General features: G+C 43.8%; 1 protein-coding gene across 1 annotated transcript in view; it reads left to right on the top strand.

Moving 5' to 3' along the window:
• The window catches only part of LOC122542194 (E3 SUMO-protein ligase ZBED1-like), a 33,947-nt gene extending 16,727 nt beyond the window's left edge, over positions 1 to 17,220 (top strand). The window contains exons 3-6 of the mRNA XM_043679646.2: positions 3,134 to 3,396; positions 6,031 to 6,095; positions 9,379 to 9,536; positions 9,634 to 17,220. Coding sequence (XP_043535581.2) covers positions 3,134 to 3,396; positions 6,031 to 6,095; positions 9,379 to 9,536; positions 9,634 to 11,687 — 2,540 coding nt within the window. The 3' untranslated portion in view covers positions 11,688 to 17,220. The remainder of the gene's footprint in view (positions 1 to 3,133; positions 3,397 to 6,030; positions 6,096 to 9,378; positions 9,537 to 9,633) is intronic.
• Positions 17,221 to 23,563: the final 6,343 nt, after the last annotated feature.

Genomic DNA, 23,563 nt, shown 5'->3' with positions numbered 1-23,563 from the left:
TCTATGTCCCTTATTATTTTATACATTTCAATCATGTCCTCCCCCAGTCTGCTCTGCTCCAAGGAAAATAACGCCAGTCTATCCACTGTTTATTCATAGCTAACACTCTCCAGTCCAGGCAGCACCTGGTAAATCTCTGCACCCTCTCCAGCACTATCACATCCCGCCTATAATGTGGATTCCAGAACTGGACACTATGGTAGCCTGTGGCCGAACCAACATTTTACACAGTTCCTGCATCATCTTCCTGCTCTTAAGCTCTGTGCCTCAGAGCTAATAAAGGCGAGTATCCCTTATGCCTTCCTAACCACTTTATCTCCCTGTCCCACTACCTTAAGAGATCAATGGACATGCACACCAAAGTATTTCTTTGATCCTTGGTGACCCCCCTTTTTTGTCCTTCCCACAAGGACACAGAAACAGAGTTAATGTTTCGAGTGCATGAGGACTTTCCATCAATTAAAGGGCAAAAACGTTATATTGGACTCGAAAGATTAACTCTGTTTCTCTTTCTACAGATGCCTGATATGCTGATTTTCACCCCATTGTAATTTTATTTCAGAACTCCAGCATCCGCAGTATTCTTTTACCTTGTGGAAGCTAGCTACACCAATCTCATGCAATGTCGTCCAGTAAACACCGAACTGATTTTGGGAAACTATATTGCACTTATCTTCAATCAGAGTCAGAAGAACGAGCAAATCAGTTGTATGGTTATGTTATGTGATTTCTAGGATTACACAGCTCAATTAGATGGACCTGGGTCTTTGTATTTTCTTCCAAACATTTGCTACCTTCCTTTGTCAGTTTCCATTATCCTCTTGTTAATTTCCCACATCCATTCTGTGGAGTTGGTGCTGTTTCTTGGTGAGAACAGAGAGTGTTCTCAACAACGTCTGAGCGAATATTGAAGTCCCAAAGACACCATCAAAGTTGGAAAAGCTAGATGAGATGATTAATCAATGTAGTTGGGTGCTTCAGGTAGTGTACGTAAACAAATGGGCACCCCAGTATTTTTCAATTTTTTTTTTAATAATAGCAAGTCTGTGGTGAGAGGCTTTAATTTGTGATTGGTGCTGATCTCAGCTGCTTCATTTCTTCAGCCATGAGATCTTGTGGATAGCCCACTTCCTCAGTTCCATGATTGATACCCGTACCTTCAGCTAGCCTGAAATTCCCTCCCGAAACCTTTTTGTCTCTTTGTTGATTCCAAGACCTTTCTTAAAACTTACCTTTTGACAAAGCTTTTTGATCATATTCTGATACTTCCTATTGACAGGGATAATTCTCTTTGTGAATCATCTTGAGACGTTTTACAGCTTTACAAAGTCCCATGTTGAGGGAGGTTGGTGGTAATGTCACTGGTCTGGTAATCCAGAGACACAGTCAAGGGCACAGGTTCAAATCCTGCCATGGCAGCCAGTGGAATTGAATGCACTTAATAAGAATGAAATATAGAGCTAATCTTAGTGAAATTCTTCCACTCTCTCACTGCATCACCCAATCTGCATACAATCACACTTGCCCCACTCTTCATGGTTCTGCCACATTGACTTCCCTGTAACTGTGCATGCATCTCAAACCATCCACCTCCTCTTTTTACAATTTCACATGAATATCATTGATTGTTGTAAAAGCCCATCTGGCTCACTTAGTGCCATAGAGTCATACATCACAGAAAGAGACTCTTCGATCCAACCAGTCCATGCCACCCATAATCTCAAACTAAATTAGTTCCACCTGCCTGCGCTTGGCCCAGATCCCTCCAAATATATCCGATTCATATCTTTATCCAGATGTCTTTTAAACATTGTAACTGTAACTGCATCCATCACTTCCTTTGGAAGTTCATTCCGCACACAAACCACTCTCTGTATAAAACAAAAAGCCTTTTTTTTTTAAAAAAAGGAATGTTTCTCCCCACACCTTAAAAATATGCCCCCTAGTCTTGAAATCTCCCACCCTAGGGAAAAGGCATTGCTATTCACCTTATCTATACCCCTCATGATTTTATAAACCTCTGTAAGATCACCTCTCAACCTCCTAAGGTCCAGTGAGAAATGTCCCAGCCTATCCAACCTCTCCTAGTAACTGAAACCCTCCTTTCCCAGCAACATCCTGGCAAATCTCTTCTGGACCCTCTCCTTGGGAATGTGTTTGAGTCTTAACCACAACTTGGGAGCTTGCATTGTGCATCAAGCCCTTAGTCCTCTGTTGAAATATTGTGTCCGGTTCTGAGCACCATACTGGATGGGAAAACATAAGAGAGTGTACAGTATAGGTTCACAAGAACAGTTCCAGGGATGAAGCACATCATGTTTATAGATTTGAGAAGTTGGGGCTGTTTTCTTTGAAGAAGAGAAGGTTGAAATGTGATTCTGTAGAAGTCTTCAAGATTATTATAAGGTCTAGACAGAGTAGATAGGGAGAAATGTTTCCCTTCATTAGAAGGGTTAAGTTCAGTATAGCACAGCTTAAAGGTAATTGCTAAATGTATCAGTACAGAAACAATCTGAATGGCCTCTTTCTGTGAGGTTAAAAATCACACAACACCAGGTTATAATCCAACAGCTTTATTTGGAAGCACTAGCTTTCGGAGCGCTGCTCCTTCATCATGTTGTTGTGGTGTATGAGATTGTAAGACACAGAATTTATAACAAAAGTTTATAGTGTGATGCAACTGAAATTATATATTGAAAAAGACCTGGATTGTTTGTTAAGTCTCTTATCTTTTAGAATGACCCCTACACCCCAGTCCAACACCAGCACCTCCAAATCGTTCTGTGAAATAATAGTTCTGCGACAATAGGTGTGACTGGTTTTTTTACATTACAACATTGACTGCACTTCTGAAGTGCTTTATTGGGTTTAAAGTTTAAAGAGACTTTTTGATGCCTTATATATTTACAAATTCTTCCCGTTTTTAATTAGTTCATGGAATGCAGACTTTACTTATGAGGCTGCAGTTTATAACTCATCCTGAGTTGCCCCTAGAAAAGAAGGTGCTTTGTTGAACCATTGTAATCCGTCTGTTGAAATCTACGTCTGTTTTGCAAGGGCATTTCAGGAAGTTGAGCGGACATGAGAACCTGTGCCTTACAAGTAACCTCCACATTCTGTGTTCCCCTTTCAGTTTGCGAGGATTGCCGGTTGTACTTCCGAGATTCCTGCCCACACCACGGCACGCCAACATTTGTGTCTGACCAGCTGGTACCAGAGTGCATGCCCTCGCGGGCACTGTTGACTCTACCGGAAGGGCTCACCATCAAAGAGAGGCTGCAGGGTGGGCTCGGCGTCTGGTGCACACTGCCTGCCATCCCACGGGGTTGTATCTTTGGTCCATTCGATGGGGACATCCTGACGGAAAAGAACGACTGTACTGTCTTCTCCTGGGCGGTAAGAATATCATCAGTTGATCTTTCCTCATGAATTCTTTTGCCATTAAGTCAAATTCTGGGTGGTACAATGGGTTGACGTGCCACAGAAGGGATGCTGTTAGGCCCATCATGGCTGTACCAGCTCTGTAAATTATCCAAGTTCTGGTTCGTTTTCAGACATTTCGTCACCATACTAGGTAACATCTTCGGTGAGCCTCCGAATGAAGCACTGGTGGTGTAGCCTGCTTTCTATTTATATGTTTGAGTTTTCTTGGTTTGGTTGCTTGCCATGCTTCTCGGAATTCTTGTGTGTGTCTCTGTTGGCATTCCAACTGGAATTCTATCAACAAACACATTGACTTGGATCCCATTTACCACCCCCTGAGAAAAAGAACAGGAAATGACATCACAATAGGAAATGACGTCATCACAGGAAATGACATCACCAACCCAAGGAACCTCAAACATATAAATAGAAAGCGGGCTACACCACCAGTGCTTCATTCGGAGGCTCACCGAAGATGTTACCTAGGATGGTGACGAAACGTTTGAAAATGAACCTTGCAGCTCAGCAAGCAAACCTACATCCAGAACCTCAACCTGAGCTACAAATCCTCTCAAAACTTGCTAACTTTCCAATTACTTTACTCTCAATTTTTCTATCCACCATGACTGTACAATTATTTCCATTTCCTATATTTTACCAAATTTCCTTTTGAAAGTTGAATTACCTTTCACCACCCTTTTAGGCAGGATGTTCAAGTTCATACCAATTCATTGTGTGTCAAAACAGGTTCCTCCACACCATCTTCCAAATGCAAGGCCACTACCCTCCAGGAAGATGCATGGGAGCACCGTAGACTGCAAGTTCCCTTCCAAGCCACTCACCATCCTGATTTGGAAATATATCCCTGTTTCTTCATTTGCTGGGTTGAAATTCTGGAATTCCCTCCCTAAGGACATTGTGTGTCTACCAAAGCATGTGGACTTCAATTCAAGAAGACAGATTACCACTTCCTTCTCAAGGGCAACTAGGGATGGGCAATAAATGCTGGCCTTGCCAGTGATGTTCACATCCCAAGAGTGAATAAATAAAACCTAGGTTTAACGTTCTGTCAACTTTCTCTGATGCTGGTTTCTCTTGTCTCTCCACCTTTTTGAAACGAGGTGGTGGTGATGGATTGGAAATGTCACTGGATTAGTAAAGCAGAGACCTAAGCTAATGCTCTGGGGCTTGGGTTAAAATCCCGTGGTAAAATTTGAATTCTGTAATAAACCCAGCATCTAAAGTTAGTCTTAGTCATGGTAACCATGATAATTAGCGTCAATCATAGGAACCCATCTGGTTCACTTATGCCCCTTCAGGAAGGAAATCTGTGGTTCTTACTTACTCTGACTCCAGATGAACTCCAATGTGGTTGACTCTTAACTGCTCCCTGAAATGACCTAGCAAGCCACTCTTGTTATGGACCCAGGCCAGACCCCTCAAAACATTTCAAGAAGGTAGCCCCGACCCTAACCTTTTTATTTGTTTTAAGCAGGTGTTAGTGGATATTCCAGGAGGGATGCAGTTGGCCCAGTCATTCAGTTTTAAACAAAACAAATTTTATTTATACACGATTAAAAGAAAACCGAATCAAGAACAACATAACTATTTGAAAACCCAATCGACTCTATCGCAACTTAACAATGCTGTTCCAAATATTTGCAACATCCCCACAACCATCACCTTGGCAAAATAAGGTAAAATCAAATGCAGGTTCTTACAGGAGAGAGGATCAGCATGAAGCTGTCTCTTTGACCAGCAGCCTCAAAAAACTGACTGCTTGCTGCAAAACATTAGACTGCTAAAACCAAACCAAACTAGAGAAAAGTTGAAAAGTCTGGCACTGGAAAAGGACAGCAGGTCAGGCAGCATCAGAGGAGCAGAAGAGTCGACGTTTCCAGTATCTCACTTTCTCCAAACCAGAGAAAAACTGAGCTGGGAGAACTTAAAAGCTTCTTCAAGTAGATAAACCCAGGCAAAACGGAACCTCTGTCTTTCTGACCCCTGTGATCAAAAAACCAAAGACAACATAACTTTGTAAAAGGAGCAGCATCATCACATTTTGTTCAAAGGCAGTTAGGGTTGGGTAACAAATTTTGGAGTTGACAGTGATGTGTACACCCCTTGGAAGCATGAGATAAAACATCCCTCCTCCTTAAGATGTAGGAATGGAAGTTGGCCATTCAGCCCATCGAGTCTTCTCCACTATTCTATGAGATTATGGCCAGTCTGATCATCCTCAGCTCCACATTCCTACCTTTTCCCAATAACCCTTGATTTCTTTACTGATTAAAACACTAACTCACTCAGCCTCAAATACACTTAATGACTCAGCCTCGACTCCCCAATATGGTAAAGAATTCCATAGGTTCATCTCACTCTGAGAGCAAAAAAGATCATAATCAACCCTGCCTTAAATTGTTCTGCCATTATGCCCTGGGCTCTAGACGTTCCCACAAGGAGAAACAATCTTTCCACTTCTACCCTGTCAGCTGACCTCCTATGGGCCCTCTACTAAAGCCTTGCCAATTTTTCTCCAATGTGCTGATATCTTCCTTTTGAAAAGTTGTTGGAAATGTTTTCAGTTGATATTTTCTTCTGTTGCAGCTGCGAGAAAATGGATCCTATTATTATGTGGATGCTTCCGATGAGTCGAAGGCTAACTGGATGAGGTATCATAGAGATTTTAACAGCACAGAAAGAGGCCCTTCGGCCCATCATAACTGCACTGGTCATCAAACATCCATCTATTCTAATCCCATTTACTGCACTTGTTCTTACATGCTATGGCATTTTAAGTGTTCATCTAAATAGTTCTTAAATGTCTTAATAGCTCCTGTCTCTACCACCTTTTCTAGATACACTTAACCATCTGAATGAAAGCAATTTTCCTCAAACCATCCCTAAACCTCCTGTGCCTTACCTTAAAACTATGGCCCCTAGCTATTGATCCCTCTACCGTGGAGAAAGGTTTCTCCCTATCTCTTTCTGTCTGTAACCCTCAGAACTTGGTATACCTAAGGCAAACAACCTGAGCCTATTTAGTCTCTTTTCATTGCTGAATTGCTCCAGCTCAGGCAACATTCTGGTGAATCTCTTCTGTACCCTCTGTATTGCAGTCACATCCTTCCTGTAATGAAGCAACCAAAGTTGCACACAGCACTCCAGCTGTGACCTGACTGATATCATTGCCTCAGCTAGTTCCTCTAATTCTATCGACTCCAGGCAGGGGATGCGGGGAGATCCAGAATGGTGGGAGAAAGAAGAATGAAGGTTAAAGTGAGTGAACATGAGTGAGGAGGATACAGAGAGACGATATAAAATAACGGTCACAATTTCTGAAGATGGTGCTGGAGCAGAGGGGCCTGGGCGTAATATAGGCACAAAGCATTGAAGGTTGAAAAGGTGATTAACAAACCACACATTGTCCCAGGCTTTGTTGATAGGCATGGTGTGGAGGTACCAGTGTTGGACTGGGTTAGACAAGGTCAAAATCACACAACATCAGGTTGTAGTCCAACGGGTTTATTTGAAAACACTAGCTTTTGGAGTGCTGTTCCTTCATCAGGTTCTAGTGGATGAAGGAGCAGCACCCTGAAAGCTAGTGTTTTCGAATAAACCTGTTGGACTATAACCTGGTGTTGTGTGTTTTTTGACCTTTTTTAATAGGGGCATAGAGTGGGAAGGAGAAGAAAGTGAGGACTGCAGATTCTGGAGAGTCAAAGTTGAAAAGTGTGGCTCTGGAAAAGCAGGTCAGGTATCATCCGAGGAGCAGGAGAGTCGATGTTTCGGGCATAAGCCCTTCATCAGGAATGTCGAAAAGCAAGGAAATTATGTTAAATTTGTATAAAACACAACTGTAGCCTCAACGAGAAAATTATTGTGTCCCCTTCAGAAAGAATGTGAAAGAATGACAGACAATGCTGGGCTGTGAAACGTCATTTGTGTAAACTGATTGATGAAATTAGGACTATATTCTTTGAAAAGGAGAAGGTTGGGGGGGGAGATTTAATGGAGCCACTCAAAATTGTGAGAGGTTTGGGCAGAGTAGCTGAGGAAATGTTGTTCCCATTGCTGAATGGACCAAAAGCCAGAGGACACAGATTTAAGGTAATTGTCAAAAGTGGCAACACAGAGACAAATTTGTGAATACGTTATGTGGTTAGGATGTAAACCACACTACCTGAGCATGTGGTGAAGGAAGATTCAGTTGAGGCATTCAAATCGGAATAGGAGCATTGTCTGAAAAGGAGGAGTGTGCAGAGTTGTAGGGAGAAGCTAATAGAATGACAATAGGTGAATAATTATTTCTGCAGAGGGTCAGTGTAGACACAGTGGACTGTCTCCTGTGCTATGATAATATGAGGAAAGAAGGCATATTGGTGACAAAGAGAAGAGAGTTAATATTAAGATGTGAGAACCACCTTGGGGATACTGGTGCACCTTGAGATGGCACTGGTATTGCAGATGAAACTGCTGTGTGTTATAGAGAATTGTTTAGTGAAGGATCAGGATATGTGAATCAAGTTTTATGACAAAACAATTTATTCAAGCATTGAATCTGCCTGCAGTGATATGTCACTATGTGCTCTGCTTCACTGAATTATATTCCTGATAATTTAATCCGGCAACATTTTTTTGACAGGCAGATTATTCTGGAGTTAGAGATGACTGCCCTGATACTTCAGTGTCACAAAATGCTTTGCTTTCTGCCTTTGAATTAGCAATGCAGTGCCCAAGCTTGTAGGGCTGCTATGAATCTCTACGGCATTTTGTATGTAAAAGATGTTCCAGGGCATTTCATAGGGGCGTAATTTACACTTCTGCTCGTACATCTACCAGCACTCCCTGTCCATAACTCCATTTTCCTAATTACCGCCTTTTTGTCACAAATCTTTTGTGTGTTCTTGTTGCTACAGATCCCTATTTCCACATCACTTACAGTAAATACTAATGTAAATGTGTCACACTGTAATTACACTCTCTTGACACTACTGCTCCTGCATTTTTTATTTTCCATCTCCCAGCTCCTTGAGCTTTACTACAGAGAAACCCCAGTGCTCCCGTATGTCTATCATACTGCCAAGCCTTGATCTCTCCAGCTTTTAGCATATACAATTGATTGAAACATAATTTTCTGAGGGATCTTGACAAGTCTGATGTGGAAGTGATGCTTTCTGTTGTGGGAGCTCACTGTTTAAAAATAAGGCCATTTAAGACAGAGTTGAGAATTTATTTATATAAGAGGTTCATAATTGTTTGGAACTCAAAAGGCTGTAGAGACAACATCTTTGAATATTTTTAAAGCAGAGGTAGATAGATTCTTGATAATTAGAATTAACTTTATTGTCACAGATACTCAAGTGAGTACTGTGAAAAATGTATAAACTGCCACTTATATCGCCATTTTAGGTACCAGATTCTTGAGTATAAATTCTTAGAGGAAAAAATTAGAAAAATAAAGAAATAAAATGTCCACCAATAAGTGAGAAAAATAGAGAAACAAGAGTTGAGATAAGCAAGAGGGCGGAAGGTCATGGGGGTGGAGAGGAATGTGGAGGAATCAGACCAGACATGATCTTATTGGATAGTAGAGCATGCTTGAGGGGCTGAGTAGCCTACTCCTGATCCTAAATCTGTTAATGTGTTTGTAAATGCAACAGCAAACTGCAGCAGTGAATAAAAACTGAATACAGGGCTGAGAAACATTGGCACACCCTGATCCAGCTATTCTTAGCCTCCACTTCACTTGGCAATTGCTTTTGGTCCTGAATTACTGAGGGGTATTTTAAATTAGCCATCCATTATGGAGGCGCAATTTTAAACTGATGGAAGGGACTCTAGAATGGATGCAGCCATTATTCAATTTAGTTTTTTTCTGTTGATATTTGTAATACCCTGACCAACTCCATATGCAATATGGCTCCCTATCAATATTCTGTCTTTGACCTGTAGGTATGTGGCATGTGCTTCAAGTGAAGAGGAACACAATCTGACTGTCTTTCAGTACCGCAGTAAAATTTACTACCGGGTGTGCCAGACAATTACTGCGGGAGTTGAGCTATTGGTGTGGATCGGAGAGGAGTATGCTAGGACTTTGGGGCTAAAACTGGGTAAGGACTGATTAGGATATCTGTGCTAGTGAAATGCTTAAGCTGGAAGCTAGTGTGCAAGGACGGTTTAAAGGTGTTTTTCCCCTCCCCTCCATAGGTGAACACTTCAAGTATGAGTTTGGCGAGAAGGAGCTACTGATGAAGCTGTTTCAAGACCTTCAAAGCAAAGTTCCTGATGGGATCCCAAGCCACGTTAACCCCCATGAGCAGTACAACTGTAGTGACTTAGTGGCCTCCATCATTCACGCCCACAAAGCCAACGTGCAGAGCAGTGGCATCTGCCACATGAACAGAGATGCCCCAGGCACCATGCTGGAAGGAACCCAGAACCTAGTGAGCCTGGGGCGGGCGCAGAGCCGCTATTGGACTTTCTTTGGTTTCCAGGGAGATGCTTTGGGGCGCATCCTTGACAAGACTAAAATTATTTGCAAACTGTGTGGGGTCCGATTGTCATACAGTGGCAACACGACCAACCTGAGGCAGCACCTGATCTACAAGCACAGGCAGGAGTACAATGAGCTAGTTGGTGGCACCTCTGCACCGCAGAAGGGATTAGATTCGTACCCACAAGACCTTACATCAAGAACTGTGAAAGGAGTCACGCCTCCCATTGGGAGAACGACCAGGGCCATTTCGGAGTTCATTGTGACTGATCTGCTGCCTCTGAAGACCATCGAGGGGGAGGGTTTTGTCCAGATGATGAGTGTTCTGGAGCCCACTTACAAGATTCCCACCGTAAGCTTTTTTGCTCAGTCTGTCTTGCAGGACATGCACAACCAGGCGAAGCTGAGGGTGATGGATTCCATGAAGCCGCTGCATCACTGCACGGTCAGCATTGACCTGTGGAAGCACGAGTGCGCTCACTCCTATGTAACGGTTATCGTCCACCACATTGATGGTGCTTTTGATTTCAAGCATCAGGTGCTATCCAGCCGTCCTGTCACTGAGGAAACCACAGCAGAAAACATCAAGCTGGCTCTCCTGGAAATCGCCAACGAGTGGGGAATCCAGGAGCGGACCTCGTACTCCGTCATGGTCAGCAACGTCGATGTCAAGCTGGCTGCCTCCAGGATGGGCTGGAAGACCCTACCATGCATCGGCCACGTGTTGCAGAACTGTGTTGACTCAGCCCTGCAGCAGCCCTTGATCCTCAGGGTGCTGACTCGGTGCAAGAAGCTAATGGAGTCCATCTTCTCCTCGCCTTCCTTGAGGGACAAGCTGAGCTCCAGCGAGCCTTCCCTGAAGGTTCACTCTAAGATGTTCCTCAATGGCAACATGAAGTGGTACTGCACCTATAGCATGTTGCAGAGCCTGCAGGAGCATCGACATTTCCTTGATGGACTGAGTGAAAGCCTACAGGAGAAGGGCTTGGCGCTGAAGCTGGACGATTGGCAAGTGGTCCGTGAGATAGTGGACATCCTCAAGCCATTGGCCATTGCCACCTCCACCTTCACCAAGGAGCGTTTCTCCAGCTTGTCGCTGGTGAAGCCCGTGATTACCAGCCTGTTGTACAAGCACTTGGCTGCCAGCGAGAGTGACTCGGAGCTGGCCCACGATATCAAGCAGACCATCTGTGCCAACCTGAACCAGTGGTACTCTGACCGGGAGGTCAACCAGGTCCTGAACCTAGCCTGCGCGCTAGACCCGCGCTTCCGAGGCCTGGACTTCCTAAGCCAGGCCGAGCGGGTGGAGACCCTCCACGCCCTCAAGCGGGAGGCGTCTGAATTGGCACGGCTACATCCGCCAGCCAGTGGACGCTCCAGTCTAGAACCATCCAGCACTGGCCCCAACCCAGCCAAGAAGCCCAAGCATGACTCAGGCATTGAGTACCTGCTGGGAGACCTGTGTAACGTGAGGAGCGCGTCAGCCAACTCTGTCCACCAGCAGGCCGAGCAGGAGATTAGCAACTTCCAGACCAGTGAGGCATCGTCCCTCTGCCAGGACCCGCTCCTATGGTGGAAGACACACCATACCCAGTACCCACTACTTGCCAGTGTGGCGAGGAAACTGCTTGCTGTGCCAGCAACTGTGGTGCCAGCCAACTGGATATTCACAGAGGCAGGGCATGGCATTTATAGCAAACGCTCAGCTCTTGCCCCTGAGCACGTGGACATGCTAGTCTTTATGCACGGAAATCTTAAAACTCCTTAATGTGTGTCTCTGTGTGGAAGTGAAATCTCATATATTCCTGAAGTTGCCTCTTCTTCTGGTTGTGAAGGGTGGGGAGATGTCTGCCAGTGTTTGCTGGTGTACTCTCTGGTCCATCTGAGTTGAGGGCAGGAAGAAAACCTAGTCGTACCTATCTGTTCACAGCCATTTGGAACGTAACCGCTGTACCGTGCAGTTCTAGCTCTTAGGAAGGGAAAGAGTTCTGTCTGTAAAATCACTTAGCAATCACAGAACTTGAAGTTTGCTGAAAAGGGCCTTGTGTTGCCAGAGTTTTCCATCTGCGCTCATCAGGACAGAATCAAGAAGGCCAAATTTCAGATGATCACAACAATTTCGACTATGGCATGTTGATTTGATGGCAAGGCGACTCTTATTGCTGAAGGTGTTGCCATGAGTGAAAGCAACAGAGAGTTTCCTAAGCTCCTGGTTATATCCAAAGAAGGTGCAACACTTGAATGTATTCCTCCTGTCTGCAGAGAACAGTCATTGCGTCAGAACGTATATCGCTTCCAGCGCGTATAAATTAATCATATTATAAGCTTGACTGCCTCAAATTGATTATATTAGTTAAACTGAGGGCAGTCAGGATTGTTCAGCCATTGCTGCCAGTCACATCCAACAGGAGATAAAAAGCTTCAGAAATATGCTTCACCTTTTCAACAGTGTTCAAGTTCTGTGTACGTTATGATTCTTGGATAATCTCAACTGCAGTGAGTCTGTCCGCCCATTGTTTTCATTTCAGTCGGGGTGGGTGGGTCTGCTTCCAGAACCATTTCTCGCTTTACCGTCCAGCTGTGATCAATCCTCCCTGTGTTGCCCATTCTGTTATTGCATTTCTGCATCCATCTAAGGTGGGGCTGTCTGCATTCTCTCCTAGTGCATTGGATTTAAAATGAAACCATATAGCAATGGACCAGAGGGCAGGGCACTCAGGCTGCTTCCAAAGATAACATCACTTAGTTCATTTACTGAACTAATAACTAATGTATTTATTTGTATTATTTATTAAATATATTTATGCACAAGTCAGGTGATTGAACTCAAAAACGTAATCAAGTGCAAGGGCCCAGTGCAAGGGTATACACAGGTTTATCATAAGAATATTAATCCAGGGCAAGCAGCAATCATAAGGAGAAATGAACTATGATCAAGTGAATTGGCTGCTGTTGTGTTCACCAATATGGCCTCAAAATGACTGCCGTTCCAATGAGATCACCTCACATTCTTCTAATCTCCAATCAGTACAGGCCCAACCTGATCAACTTACAGCCATTGTTGTACAACACGGGAACAGATCTTTTAGATCAGATTCCCTACAGTGCGGAAACAGGACTTTCGGCCCAACAAGTCCACACCGACCCTCCGAGAGTAACCCACCCAGACCCATTCACCTACTCCTTACTAATACACCTAACACTATGGGCAATTTAGCATGGCCAATTCATCTGACCTGCACATCTTTGGACTGTGGGAGGAAACCGGAGCACCCGGAGTAAACCCATGCAGACACAGGGAGAATGCGCAAACTCCACACAGTCGCCTGAGGCTGGAATCAAACCCGAGCCCCTGGCGCTGCAAGGCAGCAGTGCTAACCACTGCACCACTGTGCTGCCCCAATTTTGGTTCAGTTCATCCATGCCGACCAGATTTCCTAAATTAATCTAGTCCCATTTGCCAGAATTTAACCCAATCCCTTTAAACCCTTTCTATTCATATACCCAGCCAGATGGCTTTTAAATGTTGTAACTGTACCAGCTTCCACCACTTCCTCTGGCAGCACATTCCATACACACACCATCCTCTGCTTCAGAAAGCTGTCCCTTAGGATCCTTTTATATCTTTTCCCTCTCATCTTAAGCCTATGCCCACTAGGTTTGGACTCCCCCACCCTGTGGAAAAGTCCTTGGCAATTCGTCCTATCCGTGCCCCTTGTGATTTTATAAACCTCTATAACGTCACCTCTCAGCCTCCGATGTTCCAGGGAAAACAGCCCCAGCCTATTCAGCCTCTCTCTATAGCTCAAAGCCTCCAACCCTGGCAACATCCTTGTAAAGCTTTTCTGAACCGTTTGAAGTTTCACAACATCTTTCTCAACTTTTCCTCATAAGACAAACCTCTTCCACCCAGGTATCAGCTCAGTGAAACTTCTCTAAGATGCTTTTAATACAAGTCTGTTCCTCCTTCAGGAGACCAAAGCTGCACACAGTACTGTAGGAGCTTTCACCAATGCCTTGTACAGTTGTAGGAAGACCTCCCTCCTTGGATACTCTATTCACTTTGCAATAAAGGCCAAATTTCTACTATCCTTCCTAAATACTGGGTGGACCTACATGTTAAGCTCTTCTCAATCATGTACATGGACATACATACCTAACTTAGAAATTATAAATACTTCTGCATACAAAGGGTGCTAGAACACTCTCCTGCAGAAAGCAGCAGATCCAGTCTCAAATAATCATATATATCTGAGATTGATATTTTTGCTAGCCCAAGGATATGTGACCAGGACAGGTGGATGGAGAAGATCAGCTCAAAGAGGCTGAATAGCCTACTCCAGCTCTTGTAATTTTTTTGTAGATAGATATCTTACAGTATGGAAACAGTCCCTTCGGCCCAACAAGTCCACACCAACCCTCCGAAGAGCAACCCACTCAGACCTATTCTCCTACATTTACCCCTGACTAATGTATCTAACAATATGGGCAATTTAGCATGGCAAATTCACCTGATGTACACATCTTTGGATTGTGAGTGGAAACCGGAGCACCTGGAGGAAACCCATGCAGACACTGGGAGAATGTGCAAACTCCACACAGACAGTCGCCCAAAGTGGGACTCCAGCTCTTTTGGCCACTAACTTGAATAGAGGGAGAGTGTTTTCAATGTGAAATTACTTGGCTAAACGTTTAGAATTTTTAATTGATGTTCCACTGTGCCTGCCCCTTCAATCATTTCTGCCACAACAGCTAGTGGGACTTGAATTCAATGAATAAAAATCTGAAATGATTTATTAGTCACTGTGACTCCACAAAAAACTCATCACAAAAATCCATCTGATTCACTAAATTCCTTCAGAGAAGGAAATTTGCTGTCGTTACCCTGCCTAGTTTGTATATGACTTTAGACCAACAGTAATGCAGTTGATTCTTAAGTGCCCTCTGAAATGGATGAGCAAACCGTTCTGTTCAAGGGCAATTAGTGATGGGTGACAAATGCTGGCCTTGCCAGCAACAGCACAACTCACAAAATAGTAAAGAAAAGGAAATAGAACAGATTAGAGACAGCCCAAAATGTAGACAGAGAACTGCTCATGGAGGAGATACTGGGAGGCTTTATTCACTGCGGACTGGTGGCCTCTTTGGAGGTGTGGGCTGTTGGTTTAACATCACTCTGAATAATGCAGATCAAAAGGGCTCTTGCATCAATCCAGGGCAAGCAGCAATCATAAGGAGAAAAGAACTGTGGGCAGTGAATTGGCCGCTATAGTGTTCACCAATATGGCCCCAAAATGACTGCTGTTCCAATGAGATCACCTCACATTCTTCTAATCTCCAATCAGTATAGGCTCAACCTGATCAACCTACAGCCATAGTTGTATAGTACGGAAACAGATCTTTTGGTTCAGTTCATCCATGCCGACCAGATATCCTAAATTAATCTAGTCCCATTTGCCAGAATTTAACCCCAATCCCTTTAAACCCTTTTTATTCGTATACCCAGCCAGACAGCTTTTAAATGTTGTAAGTGTACCAGCCTCCACCACTTCCTCTGGCAGCTCGTTCCATACATGCACCATCCTCTGCGTGTCCCTTTCAAAGAGGGCAAAACTCATTTTGAAATTCAGAGAAGGTTCATTGATCTCGATTCTAGGAAAGAGTTATCTTACAAGGAGTAGCTGAGCTTCGGAGTTTGGAAGATGATGAATGCTCTTGTTGACACATATGAGATCTTGAAGGATGATCCCCCACGTAAGGAGGTCTTGAATTAGGAGTTACAGTTGGAAAGATAGGGGTCTCCCCATTTAAGACAGGATGAGGAGAAACATTTTCTCTGAGGGTCTTTAGCATTTGGAATTCTCTTCCCAGAGAGCAATGGTGGCTGGCTCATTGGCTGAGTTAAATCTTTCATTGACAAGGAAGCAAAGGGTTACAACAGGGGAGATGGGATAGCAGATAGGTCAACAGAGTTGAGGCTACAGTCAGAGCGGGATTGAGGGCCAAATGGCATAATCTATTTCCCAGTTCTTGTGAATCATCTTAGGGGATTTATGGAAGGTTTGAGTTATAAAGAAAGGCTGGATGGGCTGGAACTTTTCCCATTGCACTGGAGGCGATTGATAGAGGTTTTTCAAGTACAGAAGGTATGGATAGAGTTAATGGTAATTGTCTTTTCTCTAGGCTGGCAGATTTCAAGACTAGGGGAACATTTTTAAGATAAGAGGAGAGAGATCTAAAAATATGAGGGGCAAATTTCTTACACAAAGGGTGGCTCGTGTGGAATGAACTTATAGAGGAAGTGGTAGATGCAGATACAATTACAACTTTAAATGACATTTGGGTAAATACATGAATAGGAAAGGTTTGGAGGGATATGTGCCAGGAGCAGGTTGATGTGGCTAGTTTAGTTTGGGATTATGTTTGGCATGGACTGGTTGGACCGAAGGGTCTGTTTCCATGCTGTATGTCCTAATTTCCTGAAGTATCAAATTGATATAATCATATTTTCCTCTGACTGGGGCTGAGTCCTGACAGAAGCACACCACCAGCTGTAAAGAAGAAAACTTTATTATATCCTCTTCTCTTGAAGATTCTGTTTCATGGGTTCTTTCCATCCACCGTTACAGACTGACAAGAAGAGTCCACTCAGTCCTTCAAGCTTGTACTGCCACTCTAAACCACCATGGCCTCATTTCGACTTTATTTACTTGCTGCACCTTCAGTTGACCTCCAGCATCCTTGGGGAGAATGTTCTGGATTTCCACAACCAATTCTGAGAGAGGGAGAGCTTCTTGATTTGGTGCCTGACTGGACTGGCTCTCATTTTGCTCCAATTGTTCTGGGTTGCCTGGAAAAAATAGTTTGTTTATCCACCTCATTGGCTTCCTTCGAATATGAAAAGGGATTCAATGACATTGTGCCTTTCCCACCAACCTTCCAGAGTGCTTAGGCAAACCACAATCTCTTCCCACAGCCCTGGCATACTGTATCTTGTTCACTGCTGAAAAATGTGTTGCTGAAAAAGCGCAGCAGGTCAGGCAGCATCCAAGGAGCAGGAGAATCGACATTTCGGGCATAAGCCCTTCTTCAGGAATCTTGTTCTTGTTCACTGCCTTGCTGGTTATGGTCCCTAGTCATGTGTAGTTATTTGTACATTATTAGCAATAAGGTTTTATACCAATTGTATTTTAACTGGTATTAGTTACTGGGATTGAAGATTCTGGGTTGGTTGAACAGTAGGGGAGTCGTAGAACAGGGTTATAAAATGGCTTCTTTCTTCCAATCAATAAACCAAACACTACAAACACAAGTGCCAGTATTTTCTTACAGCCCCACGACTATAGCTCTACGGTTTGTCCTGGATAAGTCACTTTCCGATAGGACGACTTGACTTATATGTCAGCTGCACCAATAGTACGGAGCTTTAGTGAACTATGGGACAGATGTATTTACAAGGGTGCGAACAGCAGTCGGAGGATAATAGACTTGAAAAGATTTGCGTTTTTGTAGTGCCTTTTATAACCTCAGGACATCCCAATGTGATTCATAGCCAATTAGTTATTTCTGAAATGCAGTCGGTGTTGTAATGAAATGCTCCAAGGAAATCTTGTGTGACACGTGGATAGCAATTTTATTTTGCATGGAACTTCCCCTATAACCTGACCTGGGAGAACTTAATGAGATCAAACAACAACTTGAATTTATTTAGCATCTTTAATGTAATTAAAGTGCAAAGAAAAAATTGCCACTGAGCCAAAGATAACAGGAAAGAGACACTAAAGCTTTGTTAACAAAGTAGGTTTTAAAGAGATTTATTAAAGGCAGAGATGGAAATGGAAAGATGTAAAGGTTCGGGGAGGGAATGCCAATGCCTGGGACACCAGTGACTGACCACATAAACACAGTGACTACAAGAACAGGTCAGACGCTAGGAATGCTGCGGCAAGTAACTCACCTCCTGGGCAAAGCAGCCTGCTTGATTGGCACCGCATCCACTCCCTCCACCTCTGATGCTCAGTAGCAGCAGTGTGTATCATTTACAAGATCCATTGCAGAAATTCATTAAGATCCTCAGACAGCACCTTCTAAACTCATCTAGAATAAGGGCAGTAGATATATGGGAACACCATATATATCAAAGGAAGTTCCCTTCCAAGCCACTCACCCATCCTGACTTGAAAATATATTGCCATTCCTTCATTTCCTCAGGGTCAAAATCCTGGAATTCCCTCCCTAAGAGTATTGGGGTCAACCCACAGCAGGTGGACTGTAGCGGTTAAAGAAGGCAGCTCACTCCCCCCACCATCTCAAGGGTAACTAGGGATGGGCAATAAATGCTGGTCAGCCAGAGATACCCACATCCTACAAATGAATAAAAAGGACATGGTCTCAAAAGGTGAGATAAATGGATAGACAGGTTCAGATTTAAAAGGAACACCAGCTTCAGAGGAATGGAGAATGTTGGGAGACTTTGGTGTCTGAGGAGGTTACAAAAGTATGGGGGAGTGTAGTCAGGGAGGGAAAAGGGAGCACAAGGTATTTCAGAGTAGGCAATGTGCAGCTTTTGATAGGAAGGATAGACACTCAGCTCAGTCTTAGATAAGATCCTGAGGGTAAATTTGTGCCTGAGATGATTAGATTAGATTAGATTCCCCTTCGGCCCAATAAGTCTACACTGACCCTCCGAAGAGTAACCCACCCAGACCCATTTCCCTCAGACTAATGCACCTAACACTGTGGGCAATTTAGAATGGCCAATTCACCTGACCTGTACATCTTTGGACTGTGGGAGGAAACTGGAGCACCCAGACACAGGGAGAGTGTGCAAACTCCACACAGACTAGATGTGTGATCAAAGAGAGAAATTGAATCAATAGTGTGAGGACAGGTGGCAGGAGTCAAAGACAAACAGTTTTTATCTTCCCACTGTTTAGCTGGTGGAAGTTGCAGATGATCCAAGACTGAATGTCAGGCAACATGTAGATAAAGGAGGGCTTCTGAGAAGTGGTGGAGGGAATAGAGTTAGTCATGAGGGAGGTGTACCCATAAAATTCTGCTGAAGAGGCAGCATTTAGAAGAGGGAGGGAAGGAGGGTGGGATCATATATAGATCATTAAGAGTCTTGAAAAGAGGAGGAGGGGGGAAAGAAGACGGGCTGATGAGCTCGGAGCTGGCTTTCCTTTGCAACTTACAGGCTGAAACCAGTTATTGAAAATATGATGCTTTCCACATGTCCCTCAAACTGAGGAGTGCAACTTCTGCTGAAATGGAACATTTGCTTCCTATAGGACGATTTGCTTTATGAAACACAGTTGCATTCCCCATAAAATTGGGGAACGGCGCTGACTATCAATGAGGCTTGACAGACCTGGAGCTATGGTGACTGCAGGAGACACAGCAACAGACCAATTCCAGAATTAAAACTCTGGTTATTGCAGCTAACCACAGTGGCCTAGTTTCCCAGCTGCCTGTATTGATTCCCTGAACATTGGTTACATTACATTGTCTGGCAGTTTCAGGAATGGTCACCTCAGCCAATGATCTCATTGTATGCTGGCACATAATGTTGGGTAAACATGCTCCAGTTTGTTGCAACATAATTTGGGTGCCGAGTGGATTTTTTTTTTATGCTCTCCTATCGAGCAGTTTGTGTTCAGGCACACATAAAAAACACAGTGCAAAATTTGCAAACTGCTCCTTCAAACTCTTCCACGTTCTGCATGGTCAGCAGACTTGAGTTGCATATTATTCAAATGTATTGTCTACTCAACGCTGGTCAGATATAAAATAAAGGTCCTTTTAAACTATTAAGCACTTACAGATCAGTACCAGTTAAATAACCCTCGATGTAATGATCAGACGAGACTCCCCAAGCAACCGCTGTACTCCCACCTTCGAAGTGGCAGGTAGGCCCCAGGTGGACAGAGGAAATGCTTCAGGTATATCCTCAAGGCCTCACTGGCAAAATGCAGCATTCCCACTTATACCTGGGAATCACTGGCCAAAGACTGTCCAAAGTGGAAGAGGAACATCTGGGAAGACGTCGAGCACCTCAAGACTTGCCATCGGGAAAAAGATGGAAGCCAGGTGACAATAGCGTAAGGAGCGCACTGTCACACCAATGCCTCACCCTCCCCCTCTCGCAACCACAAACTGCCCCCAGTGTAACAGAGCCTGCGGCAGCCCCATTGGTCTGTACAGCCACCAACAGACTCACCCTGAGAGTGGGAGAGAGTTGCCCTTGTCTGTGAGGGACTGCCGATGATAATGTGTGTGATTGAGCCGCTCAAAGTAGTTTACAAGCAGTTTCAGAAAATTTGACACTGAGCCAAGGAGATAAGGTAGGAGGCTAAAAGCTTGGTCAAATGTAGATATTAAAGAGGGGTGGGGGTGGTAGATTTTAGGCAAGGAATTCCAGAAGTTAAGGCTTTGGCTGCTGAAGTCATGACTGTCAATGTTGGGACAATTACAACTGTAAATATTAAAGAGTCCAGAATTGGGGAGCATAGAGACTCTAGGGAGGAGGAGTGTGGAAGTGTTGGACCCGAAGAATAGCCAGGGGTAGGGAGGAAAGAGGTGGGGCCATGGAGATATTTGAATAAGGAAGAGAATTTCAAAATTAAGATGTTAAGCTTGACTAGGAGGAAAAGTAGGTCTCTGAAGAAAAGAAAGATTTGTATTTACATAGCTCCATGTGATGCCTTAGGGTTTTGCAGCTAGTCCAGTACTTTTGAAATGTAGACATGTTTGTAACATGGGGAAATGTAACAGCTAGTTCATGTGCTGCATACAATAGAATCCCTATAGTGTGGAAACAGGTCCTTTGGCCCAACAAGTCCACACTGACCCTCCAAAGAGTATCCCACCAATCTCATTCCTTACCCTGCTACTCTACAACAGAGTTTTTCAAGCACTTCCTGTTTTTATTCCAGATCTTCAGCTTTTTTCTCCCCAGATTCTTAGTACTCACATCAGTGGCATTAGGTTCTCTCCATTTACCTCTGTCCAGGTTCCCTCATGATTTCGAGCAATTCTGTCAAATCTCCTTGTAATCTTTATCAAGAAGCCCAGTTTCTGATTAGATTAGATTAGATTCCCTACAGTGTGGAAACAGGCCCTTCGGCCCAACTAGTCCACACTGACCCTCCGAAGAGTAACCCACCCAGACCCACTTCTCTTTGATTAATGCACCTAACACTTTGGGCAATTCACCTGACCTGCACATCTTTGCACTGTGGGAGGAAACCGGAACTCCCGGAGGAAACCCACGTAGACAAAGGGAGAATGTGCAAACTCCACACAGATAGTCACCGAGGCCGGAATCAAATCTGGGACCCTAGTGCTGTGAGGCAGCAATGCTAACCACTGAGCCACCGTGTCACCCAAAATAGAACAAAAGACCACAGATGGGGAGGTGTTGGCCTAGTGGTTTTATCTCTGGACTGTTAATCCAGAGACTCAGATAATATTCTGGGGACTTGCGTTTGAGTCCTGCCATGACAGACAGTAGAATTTGAATGCAATAAAAGTCTGGAATTAAGATTTTTACAATGACCATAAATCCATTGTTGATTGTGGGGAAATACTCATCTGATTCACTAACGTCCTTTATAAAAGGAAATTTACCATCCTTACCTGGTCTGGCCTAAATGTGACTCCAGACCCACAGTAATGTGGTTGACTCTTAACTGTCCTCAGGGCAACTAGGGATGGGCAATAAATGCTGGCCTAGCCAGTGATGCTCTCATCTTATGAATGAATTTTAAAAAAGATGCTGCTGATCTGAAGGAAAGGTGAAAAAGAGCTGGAGAAACTGGAATTGAAATGTTAACTCTGCTTTTCTCTCTTCAGATACTTCCAGATCTGCTGAATTTTCCCAGCACTTTCTGTTTGTGTTGTAAGCCTAGTTTATCCACCTAGTCACATCACTGAAGCTCATTCTTGTTAATCTCCCCTTTCTAAAGCATGTGTTCTTTATTGCCTTTCTAAGCTGAGAAGTAGGAGCAAGGCATTCTTGAGGCTAAGATTGTGGTGTACTTGGAAGTGCATGGTACAATAGGCCTGAGTCAGTATGGCTTTGTTAAGGGGAGGTCATGTCGGAATTCTTTGAGGATGTAACAAGCAAGTCAAATAAAGGAGAACCAATGGACATGAGCTCATTAGATTTCAGAAGGCCTTTGACAAGGTGCCACACAGGAGGCTGCTAAATAAGATAAGAGGCCATTGGTGGTAGGGGCAAGGTACTGGCATGGATAGAGGATTGGCTGACTGGCAGAACGAAGAAAGTGGGGAGAAAGGGACCTTTTTCAGGATAGCAGCTGGTGCCTGGAGTTTGTGTGGTCAGTGTTGGGAACATAACTATTCACAAATCTGGACAAAGGAATTGAGGGGATTGTTGCTACATTTGCAGATGACACAAAGATAGGTAGCGGGACAGGTAGTGTTGAGGGAGCAGGGAGGCTGCAGAAGGATTTAGGGACAGGCTAGGAAAGTGAGAAAAAAGTGGCAGATGCAATACAAAAGTGAAAAATGTGAGGTTATCTACTTTGGTAGGAAGAATAGAAGTGTCGACTATTTTTAAATGGGATAAGGCTTTAGAAATCTGAAGCATGAAGCGAACTGGGAGGCCTAATTCAGGATTCTCTTAAGGTATGCAGGTTCAGTTGGCAGTTCAGAAGGCAAATGCAATGTTGGCATTCATTTCAAAAGTTTTAGAATACAAGACACCAGGTTATAACCAACAGGTTTATTTGAAATCACAACCTTTCAGAGCGCTGCTCCTTTATCAAATGAAATGGTGACTTTGTCCACCGCAATCCAAAACCAGCACCTCCATATCATGGAATGCATGCATACTTCTGAGGCTCTATAAGGCTCTGGTCAGACTACATTTGGTGCATTTGGAATATTGTGAGCAGTTTTCGGCATGGTATCGAAGGAAAGATATGCTGGCCTTGGAGGGGGTCCAGTGAAGGTTTATAAGAATGATCCTGAGGATGAAAGGCTTCTCATATGAAGAGTGGATGAGGACTCTGGGTCTGCACTTGATGGAATTTAGAAGGATGAGGGGGACCTGATTGAAATTAATGGAATAGTGAGAGGGCTGGATCGAGTGGATGTGGAGAAGATGTTTCCATCAGGAGGAGAGAATAGTACTCAAGGGCACAGCCTCAGAGTGAAGGGATGACCCTTTAAAACTGAGATGAGGAAGTTCTTTAGCCAGAGGGTGGTGAATATGTGGAAGTCATTGCTGCAGAGGGCTGTGGAGGCAAAATCATTGAGCATCTTGAAGGCAGATAGATAGGTTCTGGATTAGTAAGGGGATCAAAGGTTTTGGGAGAAGGCAGAGAATGATATTGAGAAACATATCTTGCATGATCAAATGGTGGAGCGGACTCAATGGACCAAATGGTCTAATTATCTTCTTTCATTTTGTGGTCTTGTAGAGCAGTGGCAATGTCCCTATATCTTTAATTGGAAGCACTAGCTTTCGGAGCGCTGCTCCTTCATCAGGTGGTTATGGAGTACACGATTGTAAGATGCAGAATTTATACCAAAAGTTTACAGTATGATGTAACTGAAATTATACATTGAAAAATACCTTGATTGTTTGTTAAGTCTCTCATCTGTTAGAATGACAAT

The sequence above is a fragment of the Chiloscyllium plagiosum genome, unplaced genomic scaffold, assembly GCF_037043375.1.
Source record: "Chiloscyllium plagiosum isolate Xiang-an unplaced genomic scaffold, Cpla_swu_hap1 HiC_scaffold_33, whole genome shotgun sequence".
Taxonomy (NCBI): Eukaryota; Metazoa; Chordata; class Chondrichthyes; order Orectolobiformes; family Hemiscylliidae; genus Chiloscyllium; species Chiloscyllium plagiosum.
Note: the sequence above shows the minus strand (reverse complement) of the source record. Positions and strands in the feature narration are given on the sequence as shown.